Source organism: Hibiscus syriacus, unplaced genomic scaffold (assembly GCF_006381635.1).
Source record: "Hibiscus syriacus cultivar Baekdansim isolate YM2019G1 unplaced genomic scaffold, ASM638163v2 tig00000329_pilon, whole genome shotgun sequence".
In the NCBI taxonomy this organism is placed as follows: Eukaryota; Viridiplantae; Streptophyta; class Magnoliopsida; order Malvales; family Malvaceae; genus Hibiscus; species Hibiscus syriacus.
The window spans coordinates 1,614,372-1,627,404 of record NW_024061782.1 but is presented as its reverse complement, the minus strand read 5'-3'; the positions used below and the strand labels follow the sequence as shown (position 1 = coordinate 1,627,404).

The 13,033-nt window shown below is 31.7% G+C and overlaps 2 protein-coding genes across 2 annotated transcripts; both read right to left on the bottom strand.

Moving 5' to 3' along the window:
• Positions 1-269: 269 nt before the first annotated feature.
• Positions 270-8,006, bottom strand: LOC120176130 (cell number regulator 13-like). Its single transcript, XM_039182652.1, has 3 exons — positions 7,804-8,006; positions 2,769-2,844; positions 270-709 (listed from the first exon to the last, which is right to left on the bottom strand). The coding sequence occupies exons 1-3, from the start codon at positions 8,004-8,006 to the stop codon at positions 413-415; spliced, it is 576 nt and encodes a 191-aa protein (XP_039038583.1). The 3' UTR covers positions 270-412.
• Positions 8,007-8,333: 327 nt separating this feature from the next.
• On the bottom strand, positions 8,334-10,184 carry LOC120166118. Its single transcript, XM_039175508.1, has 3 exons — positions 10,097-10,184; positions 8,924-9,037; positions 8,334-8,718 (listed from the first exon to the last, which is right to left on the bottom strand). Exons 1-3 carry the CDS (start codon positions 10,112-10,114, stop codon positions 8,596-8,598), a joined length of 255 nt encoding a protein of 84 aa, XP_039031439.1. The 5' UTR covers positions 10,115-10,184; the 3' UTR covers positions 8,334-8,595.
• Positions 10,185-13,033: the final 2,849 nt, after the last annotated feature.

Here is a 13,033-nt window from a genome sequence, read left to right as displayed (position 1 = left end):
GAAATATGAGTTGAATGTTATTTCTTCTCTTCTCTGCAATGGTAAGTACTTCCGTATAAGGTGTGCAACCCACATTTTGAACTTGATAGTTCAAAAAGGTTTGAAGGTAATTGATTCTTCTGTTATTAAGTTTCGTGAGATTGTTAAGTTTATTAATTCTTTTGACTCTCGACTTTGTGTCTTTGAAAAAAGGGGAAAGGTTGCAAAGTATATTGCTACATGGGAAGTTGTTTTGTATATAACTACAATTATTTTTTAACAACATAAGACTATAACTCTAAGGAAAACTAACCTAGAAGTTGTGCGTGAACCAGGTTTCCTAGGAGAGCTTTCATTATATGAATGGCCTTTCTCACTGCTGGCATCTGAGTAATTACGCTCTACTTTCTTAGAACCTTTCATGGATGAACTCTTATATGGAATAGAAGTTATAGCCGCAACCTGTCACATGAAGCAAACGCTGGATTACTTCACACTGCTGAACATCATAATTGGCTTGAGATAGTTGTAGCTCCAGTCGAAGCTTTTCATTTTCCTTTCGAAGTGCTTCATTAAAACACATGTTTGGATATGAGCAAGAAAGAGTTTTTTTCAAAATCATGGCATCATTTGTTGACGGATCTGGTTTCAGTATAACATCTTGCATTCTCCTGTCCTCTTCATCCAGTGTGTATTCATGTTGATCTTTCTCAATAACTTCTAGTCTCTCCTGCAGGTTTGAGAGAACTGAAAAATTAGTAAAGCAGACAAACTAAAGATTAGAAATATTGTCCAACCACTAGAGATTTTAGTCCCTTCAGTAATCTCATTGATTTATTATTTTCGAATGATATTTCTGGAAAGAAACATATCCAAATCTTCCAATACAAAACATTTTTTATCTGCACGAAAAGTTCTATATAATTCAGTACATTTTCTTGGAAGTAAAGGCTTGACCTGTATCCTTCTTTGACAAAATCAGAGGTTGTGTACGAACTATTTTGGCCAATGGATTCATCTATAGAGAAGCTGATGGGCCTGAATGGTTCAGATTTTCATTAAAAAACAGGGGAAGATAGAAGAACAAGTGGATGAAGGGAAGGGACATTAATTAACTACAAAACCATTAAATAGGAAGGAAAACATAAATGATCGCCTATCCTTCCAAAAAATTAAATATCAAAGGAATTCAAGAGGAAATATAACTATGACAAAGCTATGAAGTTTGTCCCACCTAGGGATTTAAATTAGGTTGTGGTTTTGTTTTCGGTTGCGTTGCGTTGCGTTTATTGCGATTGCGGCAATAACAATTGTAGTATCGTGATTTTGCAATAACAGTTTCGGATATCACCTTTACCGCTATATAACAACCACTATTCTGATAACGGACTGCTATTTAGATCTCTACTCCCACCCTCTTTTGCCTTCTCCACCACCCTTCCCCAAGCTAATGAAGAACTAGATATTAAAATATAAATTACTCAGTTTTCGATGGTTGACCATTGTAGCAAGGAATCAAAGATCACTCCTTGATTTACAATGGCCAAACAAAGAACCAAAAGCTATGGAGAGATACCTAAGAAGACAATAATATTTACAGCACTGAATTTCAACAAAGGAATCATACTACATGCATTTCTAAAGTTTACCTTCATTTTTTAAGTACCAATTCCAACCCCAAACATCATTTGAAAATTGTTTTGAGAGTCATGCAAATAAGGAAAAATAAAACCAAAAGGGGTTGTTGGGATTCGATGAAGCTCAATTAATCAACCGAATAATTTGCCAATATGGGGTAAATTGACTTTTTGAGTTTAAGGAGTAAGAAGTATAAAGATGAAATAATTTGCACAAGGATTTATAGTGGTTCGACTTCTCAACCAAGTCTACATTGACTAACTAAGCTCCTCACTTAGGATTTTCTAACAAATTCACTAATTTATTCTTTCTTTTTTCCAGGATAAAGAGATAATATTTACAACTCCCTAGCTTTTTCAAGAGCTAAGCTAAAATCAATCCCCTTTACAAAAGGAATAAAAGATATAAACAATAAAACCTCTTAAAGGAATGTGTTTACAAAAATTAAGCTCATTAAAACACTAATATTTACAAGAGAAAGGAAAATAAGAATGAAAAACACTTTTCTTGTGTTTGAATGCTTGGATATGTGTTGTGTAACCTTCTTCAAGTGTCCTCAACTTATTTTTTATATGCTGGAATGAGTTTATAGCCGTTTCTAGCCGTTGAGATGTTTTGGAGCCGTTGGGGATTAATTTTCTGCAAAATAAAACTGCCCATGACAGGGAGTATCGGTACTCCTTTAATGAGTATCGGTATTACCTTTGTAATATTTAAATAAACTAGCTATTGAAGACCGTTGAGCTTGACTAGTATCGATACTATGCTTCATGGTATCAATATCACTATGTAAAGTAGTATCGGTACCCCTTGAGTATCGATACCTATTTTGCATTCTGGAATTTGAGCAATTCAGAAAACAACTGGTAGTATCGATACTACTTAGAGAGTATCGATACTTCTCTTACCTTTTGTATCAGTACCACATGAACAGTATGGGTACTGTTCATGTAGTATATGTAGTGCGTACCTAAAAAATATGTTTTGTGCTCAAATTCTAATTTAATTGACTTTGAATTATATTTAAAAACTTTGAACAAATTCAATCAAGTCCAAAAACATTTTACCTTAATTTGTTATATCAAAATATTATAAAACATGGTTGAATTAGGGTAAATATCAAAACAACAATAAGAGAAGTGAATAAATACCCTGACTCGAGCATCATCCACAAGAGTGATAAGAGGAACAATCTTCAAATTCTGATCAATTTCATTCTGGGTTTTCCTAAACTAATATACGATTTTCCTAAACATGTAAGATCTCCTTAGGGCATCTCTAATGCATCTCCAAAGTAGAGAAAATCTCCACTTTGGAGATGAATTTCAACTCCAGCCCATCTCTAGAGTTGAGTCTGGAATGTGGAGATGCTACAGTGATACTCTACATATAGCACAACACTGTAGCTCATCTCTAGAGTAGAGTCTGATTTTTGGTTTTTTTATTTTATTTTATTTTTACTTTCTTTTGTTATTTTCTTTTTTTGTTAATTTTTGGAACGAATATTTTAATTTGGAGAATTAAAATATATAATTATGTAACTTATGTTTTTTTCGCATTATTATTATGAATCGTAATTTTCTTATTTATTTGTATTTTCGCAATGTTATTTATGAATATTTTATTTATGCTTTTTATCTTGATATTTATTAGAAATGTATATGTTTTATTTTATATTTGTAAAATCAATATTATAATAGTTAAATATTATGAATAAAGTATAATAGTTAAATATTATGAATAAAGTAGCCCCTCTCTCTTACTTCTTTTCGTGCCTCAGCTCAGATAATAAAATTCTAAACTATTCTGAGTATTCTTAAATTCATGTAAAATGTCTTACTTCTTTCGGATTTTCTTTTTGTAAAATGTCTTAATTGTTCATTCCCAGTCTATCAAAGTCCTTAAGATTTCAGATATTTATACTGCATAATATTGATAGCTTGATATAATCGTCGGTAATCTCATCGTCTATTAAATTTATTATATTATTAATCTACAAATAATTATCATCAATTTAGATATGACATATATAAATGGTCAATAAAAGGAGTAGAAGTATCTCTTTTTCTCTCAAGTTCTATTATTGATCATTTTCTTTGTTTCATTACTCTATCTCTTTTGTAGAATCATCGACTATTAAAGTCCATATAAATTTAAAAAAAAACAAATTATTTATAACCTTCTGTCGCAACCTTCGGTTGGACTCCGAAATTAGACTTCGACTTGAAAAATGTGGATTGGAGCCGCCACCGATCATTTATTTAAAACAAATGGGTTGATCGGATACCCTATTTCTTACTTGATCTGCGTCTTTCCAAAGATGTGTCGGGTTCGGGAGTCGGTTACGGTCAAGGAAGGATTAGCACCCTTGAACCGCCTTTTCGGTACTACGTAATTTCCAGTTGTCTTTGATTAAGAAAATTGCAAGTTAAATTGAAAGGCAAAATTTGATCCGAATTACTTACCCTTAATGAGTTTACGAAAATACTCTTAAAAAATAAGATTTTAAAAGAAAATAATAATAATAAAAGAAAGTAACAAAACTAAAGAGTAAACTAAGGAAATAAATGAAATCAATAATAATAAACATAAAATAATTGGATGAAAAAAAATGAAATTGAATAAAATAAAATAAATGAAGATAAAATATATATACAAAAAGAATAAAAAAGGTAAAGTGTTTTTTTTAAAAAAGAAAAATAATAATAAGAGCAAAGAAACTAAAAATATAATGAAAATAATAAATAGTATAAATAAAATAATAAAAAATATATATAAAAATATAAAATGTATGTATAATATAATAAAATACTAAATAGTAATAATAATAATAATAATAAATAAAAAATAAATATACATATAATATTAACTAAAAAATAGTAATCATAGAAATATAAAATAAAATAAAGTAAGAATATATATATATATATATATATATATATATATAACGTTAGGAAAATATAGTAAAAAATATAGTAAATAAGTAAACATAGATAAAAAATAATAATATAATATATATATATAATAATAGAAAAATAATATAATATAACGTAAAGAAAAATGAAAAAAATTATAATAAATAAATAAATTAAATATAATTAAATATATACATATATACATATAAATAATAAGGGTTAAATTAAAATAAAAAATAAATTAGGGGTCAAAATGAAAAGCCAATCGAAGAAAAAACGACAAAACACGCGGATCCACACGACCCGTTTATAAAAATCCGAATAGTTTTTCAAAAACACAAGCCTCGGAGACTAGATCTACAAAAAATAGATCTCGAAAATGCCCCCGTTCATCGGCCAAAAACACTTCTCTCAGTTTTCTTTCGAAATCAAAACACAGCAAGGGTAAGGAAAAATAACATGCGAAGGTATGAACTTTACCTTTCAAAATATAAATGCTTCGAAAAATGGCTACGAGTTGCTTGTAATTTTTTGCTTGGTATTTCGTATATCCTCCTCCGAATGTGTTACAATAGCGAGTTACAATGACTATTTATAATGCTTGTGGATCCTATCTTTAGGAGTTTAAATAATAGTAGAACTCTATCATATATTTTTAGGAGTTTGAATCCTAACAAAATTATATCCTATTTTTAGGAGTTTGAATCCTAGTAGGACGAAAAGGTGTGTTGACACCTTCATAATCTCATTTTTTCCGTTAATAAAATTGATATAGTAATAATGTTATTATTATTTTTTGATTAATATAAGGTGAATATAAAGTAATATATGCTTACTATTAAAAGAAAAAAAAGTATATAATTAAAGAGTTTCAGCAGGAAAACAAATTAATGATATGATAAATTGGACTTTGTTATAAAGTTTACAGCATTATTCGATGGAAACACAATTGACAATCCTCCTCCATCTCCCAATAAGAAAACATTCGAAGCAATGTCAGTTGTGAGTTGAGGACTGCATGGAGTGTTATTTGAAGATGAATAAAGTTGGCTGCTAGTTTTCTTTGATAAAATATTTTGCCTTTTCCTTAACACGCGACGTGATCAAATTACCTGATTAGTAGTTCACGCGTCGTTTAGTTTGCACGTCACTGTTATTATGACCTTTAAGGGCATAAATACTAAAATATTATTATTCGATTTTTTTAATAGCACAAGTGATTAAGAAAAATATTATTTTATTTTACTACTGAAACCACTTGATTGGTTCGAATTCGATTCTTTAATTCAGTCTATAGTCGAATTTTAATATCTTAATAGCAATAGTATATATTCTCCGGTGAAGCTGAAATAAAGATGTACAGATGAAACAGGGATTAAGGTTGCATGAATGTCACGGGGCGATATTCCAGTGGGATTCCACCTAAACAGAAAAACAAACCCCACCATGGCAGATGCTAGAAATGGAAATAAATACAAAAATGTCCATGTGGTTTGATGGGCAAATACACTAATCCAACTATATGTGATTCTGAAGCTGCTCAATTGGAATCCGCATGTAATTGTATATTCTTTCGGCCAATATTCAAGCTGTGTGCTTGGGAAATGAGTTCGCTCACTACAGGACAAATGACCCATACGCTTTAAGGTTGTAAAAGTATCAAGTTGAATTTGCATCTATTTTACAGCTTGTGTGGGAAATGCAGCACTATCTCATAGTGCAAGTGTTTTTTTGTTTAATCATTCTAAAATTCGAATTTCTATTATTACCACCCATCCAAAAAATATTTTATAGATCCGTCCCGCACATAATTGATATACAAATGGCAGCTTTGCCAAAACCACGTCTAAGGGGTGGTCCTTTTTGGGGCATCCCACCCATTAGTTCCGGGGGACTTGCTTCAAACTTGAAACCTAAAGGAATCCTTTTGCGTCACTTTATTCTTATAGACTTTATGTTCAAACTAAAAATTTTAAGAGATAACAATAGATGGGCATGGAACCCAAACTCGACTTGATCGGGTCCAGTTATTTTAAAAAAAATTTGAGTCGGGTCGGGTCTAATTCGGGTTTAAGATGAAAATACCCAACCTGAACCGAAAAAAAAATTATAATTTTATCTTATATATTTAAGAATAATTACAATAATACCATTCTATATATTATTTTTTTCAATTAAGTCGTTTTTATTGAATTAAAATATTTTTTATTATTTCGGGTTGGGTCGGGTTTTTAAATTATATATCAGGTCAGATTTGGATCGGGTGAAATTTTATTTTGGTCGGATCGGATCTCGGGTGGAAGATTCTTTGATCTTGGGTCGGGTCAGGTGGACCAAAAACCCGACCCATGCCTTTCCCTAGATAACAACAATCCCTTAAACATTGAGATAACTTATTCCTAAAATTTAGGCTTAAGAAATAATATTTAAATCATGTTTTCTTAATCCCAAGCTCAACAATTAGTGGACAGTGGCTTCCTAGTTTGGCAAATTTAGGTTGATATGTAATAACTGAAAGTAACTCGTGAGAAGACATTGGGTGGTGGATGTGATGATGATGGGAAGAAATAAAGGTGATAAGTTCTAGGGCCTTTATTTTGTTTTGTAGGAAGTATTTGGATAACAAAATGGAGAATTTTTCTACAGCCCAATTAAATACAAATTGTCCATCAAATCCCCCCTATCTTCGGCCGAAGACCACTCACGTCACATATAATAAAGGCTAAACTACACTTACAAAATAATTTATGTGTTTCTTCTTATTTTGATTATTCATATTTCAATTGTTATATTTCGTTCACTTATGTTATTAATCCGATGTGGCACTATAAATTATTAAATAAAATACACATAATTTCCATACATAAATAAATAAAAAAAACCCGATACTTAACTCTATTGTGTATTGACCTCCATTCTTCATCGTCCATCAAGCCCCCTCATCTAGCCATCTTCATCCCTCATTGGCCTACTATTCCTAAAAACCAAACCATCAAACCACCATAACACCCCCCCCCCCCACATAATCGATAAAAACTCACCAAAATAGGCCCTATGACCGCCAAATACTCGCTAGCAAAGGCATCATCAACTCATTGAAACTAACATAAAATCTTTATCGAAAAGCTCTTCAGGTATGATTCCTTCGAACTCATCGAACCACAAATCCAAAATCTTGAGTGTCAAAAATAGGATAACTACCTTAGGAAACTTACTAATGAATCTATTGTTGCTAAGATCCAGTTAGAACAATATCGTCAAATTACTAAACCTGTGAGGAACAATACCCCAAAACCAATTTAAGTTGATATAGAGCAATGCAAGCTCTTCCGGCAAGTACCCAACGATATCATCATGGTTTGAGTCAATGTCAGTGATGAATCTAATCATCTTATTATCAAATGTCGAAAAACAATACTCTGGTCGGAGATGACCACCACCATCACTAAGCCTCGCCCAATACCTCGCTACCATATTCGAGCTATTTCCCCTAGACCCCACTCAACTTTCACAAGTAGTCCCTAAACCTAGTAACGTAAATCCCTAAAATTGACCTCTCAGCCACCATAATTCTCCTAAACTAATCGATTCATAAACTCATAACCTATCCTATCCCCCAACTCCCTCATACTCGCATCAAAATCAAAACCTGCCAAGATCACATCAACAACAAAACAATAAGAAAAGCAAATCAACAATCAAAAGACAGAGAGAAGAAAAATAGAAGTCAAAAAGAAAAAGGAATAAGGGAAGTTGTCATCCTGATTTCAAGCCAATCTGATGGTGACTGTCAAAGATCCATTGAGAAAACAGTTTGTGATCCAAGTTTAGCATTGAGAATTTCTTACCATTTTCAAGAAAAACCAAAACCTATAGGAAAGAATAGCTAAAGATTACGTAACACCCTAATCTGACCCGGCCTGAATCCGGTAGATTTGAGTACTACACGAACATCCTGAGTTGCAGTAAGCATCTAGTACGATACAAAGTACACTATTAGAACTTGAAATTTCACAAATCATACTGTTGCTTCAAGTGACACGAGAAACACTTGCAATCCACCTCATTTATCAGCTTTCTTATCAAGTCTTGCTGTACCTGAGCTTGATGACTCACCCATTGAATCGGGAGAAGCAGCAACTTGGGACGAAGCTCTCTTCAGAGAAGTTGGCATCCCTGATATTTCCTAAACAGGTGTAAAAAGCTATTGTCACTTATTTGGGCAGAAATTCGGCCCTTTGATATTGAACCCTTTACTCTTCATATGCATGACAGGTGAGTTCACATCACAGTATGCATGGTAGCACATGCAGCCACTTCATAATATCATTTACAATGCATATAATAGAAGTGAAAAGAGATACCATTGTAATCCTTTTTTTCCAAATTACCTTCATCAAATGCAGCCTCAGATCACAAGGTCGGACTTGGTTTCCTATGCATGCCATTGCAAATTTTGAATATTGAAATAGTACATCGGCAGCAGCTTGTTTTTTCTCTTCAGTCTGACATAAATGGCATATGATAATACACAGAATGAAATAAGTTAAAAAAACTCTGTCAAGGAGGAGATCAAAACACACCCACACACCCTAGGCTCCGACCATTTAGCGTAAGTCGTTATGTAAAAGATACCAAAAGCAGCTGAAATAATTCCAACTTCAATCAGTAAAAGAAGTAACAACATCAGGTGAAGGAGACAATTAAACTTGCACACTGGTTTGTGTTTACAAATGAATCAACAGGCCTCGATAAAGGTATAATCCCAATTTTATTGATCCATAGATATAATCCTATCTGTTCCACAACTCGGGTCTAGCTGATGGATCATCATACTCTTTAGGAATGGTTCTGTAGTTAGCTGATGGTAGATGCAGTTATGACTTATGCCCCTCAAAATAAAGATAGAAACAGAAACCAATCCGACATAATCACCTTTATAAATCAACAGCTTGAACATCCTTGTTACGACCTCGGATGAGTCTCTTTCTTCCAAGAGATGGAACATACTATGATTCCACCATAGAAAAGAAAATGAAATGGATTTGCAATACAAAAAATGCCATAATCAACAAAATATTGATAGAAAACTAACTCCAAGAACTTGTAATTTACACTAATCCCCATCGGAAAAACTTCACGACATAAAGAATGATAATGATTTTCACATTCTAAACCAAGAAAACAAATGCCCAGAAAAACCAATCAAATTAAGTACATGGTAACTAATTTTCCACGCATAACAAGTTTGTAAAGAGATAAATTTTACCGGAAAATTTTCAATTAAACGCAGTTATAAGAAGGAACAGTTGTTGCCCAGTTCGAGAGACGATTTACTAATTAAGGTAGGTTGAACTTAAAAGAAGACAGAGAAGAAACGGTATCAGAATCTCTTCATTTTTGCTTTTCTTTAATCGAAAACAAGTAACAATAGGAGATTTATTAAGGATTAAAGACTGATATCATGAAAGGAAGAGATTTCAACCAAGGGTCGAATCAATTAATGATTTCACTATTAATTATAAAATTAAACGTAAAATACAGATTGAAACAAGTATGAGTACCTCGTAATCTTCTTTCATGCTTCGATCTTGCTTTGCATTTGACTTCTATGGAGTTTCGATTTCTCTTTATTTCATTCCTTGACCTTGATTTCCAGTTTCAAGTTTCAACTTCTAGATTGAGCGTTAAATCATGGGTAAACTACAAATTTAGTATCCAAACTATCACTTTTATTCTGTTTTAGTCAGTCAGTTATTGGTTTTTTAAAATTATATCTAACGTTACGTTTTAATTTTATTTTGATTATCTGCCGTTGAGAAATTAATAGAACCTCTGATGTGGAATTTTTAAAATATTTTCAAAGTTAATGTAACATTACATTATAGTGACATATCACCATCACAATTAATTTTTTAACGGTGGGTGAGAGAAATGAAACCAAAACATAATATTGGGTATGATTTTAAAACAAAATATAGTTGGATTACCAAATGGAATAAAAGTGATAGTAGGGGCAATAAGCTTTTATTTTACCCTTAAACCAAATATAACATTTTTTTTTGAATGGAAACGATATTTATAAATTATTATAAACCAAATATAGAACTCAACCGGAGGACTTAATTATTATAACATAAAGAGTAAATTATATCATATACCATTTAACTTTAGGCAATTTATTGTTTATACCACTTAACTTTCAATTACACTAATTATAATACTAAATTTCAGTTTTGATTTCAATTATGCAACTAAGTCGTTAAATGTTAACTGTATAGTGACATGGATGGATCTTTCCATCACTATGATGATGTGGACAAAATGACGTCGTTTTAGGTACTAAAATTTTGAAAGGTGTATCAATTTTACCATTAAACTTTAAAATAATTTGATTTTATATACTAAACTTTTTTTTTGTCACCGTTGGCAAACAACACCCATTATAAGTTATCTTTTGCAGTAAGATCTGTATAAAAATGTTTGTATTTTATTATTCTCCTAAAATTAATTTTTCATTAAAACCACTTAAAATCAACAAAAATTCATTTAAAGGTTCAATACGTTAATATTCTGATCTTCTCTATTAATCGTTCGATGAGACTAGTTATGTGATTGTATTAACAAGTTTAAAAGTATTATGGTCATACTGACACCAGCCCTCCATGCACCATATAGCTTCTTTATTCGCCGTTTAATGTTGAAATAGTGCTAATTTTACAATTTGTTTTGGATCACCATATCTTATTTGATGTCCACCAAGGCAATCAATGGGCTACTTTGAAAGTCCAAATAGTTTGATTGGAATCATAGCTTTCGGCCTCTCATTCATCACAAATTATTCTGCCTATTTCAAAACCCAATTAGTTTTACTCTGAAGGGCTATAGCCTACAGAATCCAAGGAAAAACTATGGTCTGGTCAGTTTATTTTATACTACAAATATGGATGGATCCAAGGTCATATATTTTAAATATTTTAAGATTTTTTATTGATAATTATTTCGTATCTTAAAATGTTATAAATTTACATTTCCTAAAAATATAATAAATTCATACATAATACAAAATTCTACGTATGACCTAACAACTAGAAGTGTTTAAGCAGTTAATTTAGTTAACCGGCCGAACCGAATTACTTAAATTTTATTAATCAAATTTTTGTTCCCTTTAACAGTTAACAGAACCGATTATTTTTTCAAAAAAATTAACGGAACCAAATTAAGTTCGGTTAACTAAATTAACCGAATTAATTAAAATTTGTAAATAATATTAAATATTTTTTTGTTTATTCGGTTAATTAAGTTAAAATTAAAGTTTAAACACCCCTAACACTAAATAATATATAATATATTAAATATTTAATAATTTTGGTTAATTCGGTCAATTAACCAATTTCGAATCGAATTAACCGAAACCGAAATTTGAAAAATACTATTAACCGTTAATTGACTGAGTCCAAAATTAACCGATCAAAATTTCGGTTCGATCGATTAATTCGGTCTTAAGCGAATTATGAAACCCGTACTAATAACAAACCCATTTGACATAAAATTTATTGTTGATGTTTAAACAAAACATGTAAGACATATAACCTGAGATCCAATAAGAAGAAAACGGTAAATTAAGGCAGATAATGTAACCTTCCACCATTCTAATTAAATAGAATATGAACATAAAAGCTAAATAAAAGTATAAAAAACCAATGAGAAAATAACCTCAGTGACCAAAAATGCCTTATAATATACGATTTTAACCAACTTTTTCCGGATTTGCCAAAATGACCAACAAAATCGCAATGCGATCGCTAATTCGCAACGCGATCTCCATTATCGCAAATTCGCGTTGCATTTCGCGTTGCGATAGTTGGAAATCGCGTTGCGATGGTCTACAGTGTCGTTGCGATTTTCCCAATTCGCAATGCGAATAAGTAAATCGCAACGCGAATTGGAAAAATCGTAATGCGATACTGACTATCGCAATGCGATACTTACTATCGCAATGCGATAATACAAAATCGCAACGAGATACTGACTTTCGCAACGCGATTCTGACTTTCGCAACGCGATTTACATAGTGCCATTCGTATTAACGCGTATTTTTTTTTTTCAAATTCCAAACACGAATTTTTTCTTAATAAATCGGAAACTGAACCGTCCACAGTAATCGCAACTCATAACCTCAAACCCAAAATCACAACACTCAGTCCCATCTCCATCTCTCACTCTCTACGGCGAAATCCGTCCCCATCTCCGAAGATTTCCGTCCCCATCGCCGGCGAAATCCCTCACAACCATTCACAGTCAAAAAGCCCTCACAATCATTCAGAAATGGAAAATCAACTTCCGAGGGTTAGTTTTTTTATTTTTATTTTGAAATTTTTGCATTATTTTAGGTTTTTCATATTGAGATTTGATGATAAGTTTACTGGTAATTTCAATAATAGATTAACCATTTCACTTAGATTTCTTATTAAATTCATTCGATTGCTGCCAATACTGCT

Coding starts and splice junctions, on each gene's coding strand:
- LOC120176130 (XM_039182652.1), bottom strand. CDS start 8,006: ATGGTAGCGAGGTATTGGGCGAGGCTTAGTGATGGTGGTGGTCATCTC. Junction 2,845..7,803: donor TGGGGTATTGTTCCTCACAG/GTTTAGTAATTT, acceptor ATATTAGTTTAG/GAAAACCCAGAATGAAATTG. Junction 710..2,768: donor TGGATGATGCTCGAGTCAGG/GTATTTATTCAC, acceptor TCAAACCTGCAG/GAGAGACTAGAAGTTATTGA.
- LOC120166118 (XM_039175508.1), bottom strand. Junction 8,719..8,923: donor TGAGGCTGCATTTGATGAAG/GTAATTTGGAAA, acceptor ACACCTGTTTAG/GAAATATCAGGGATGCCAAC.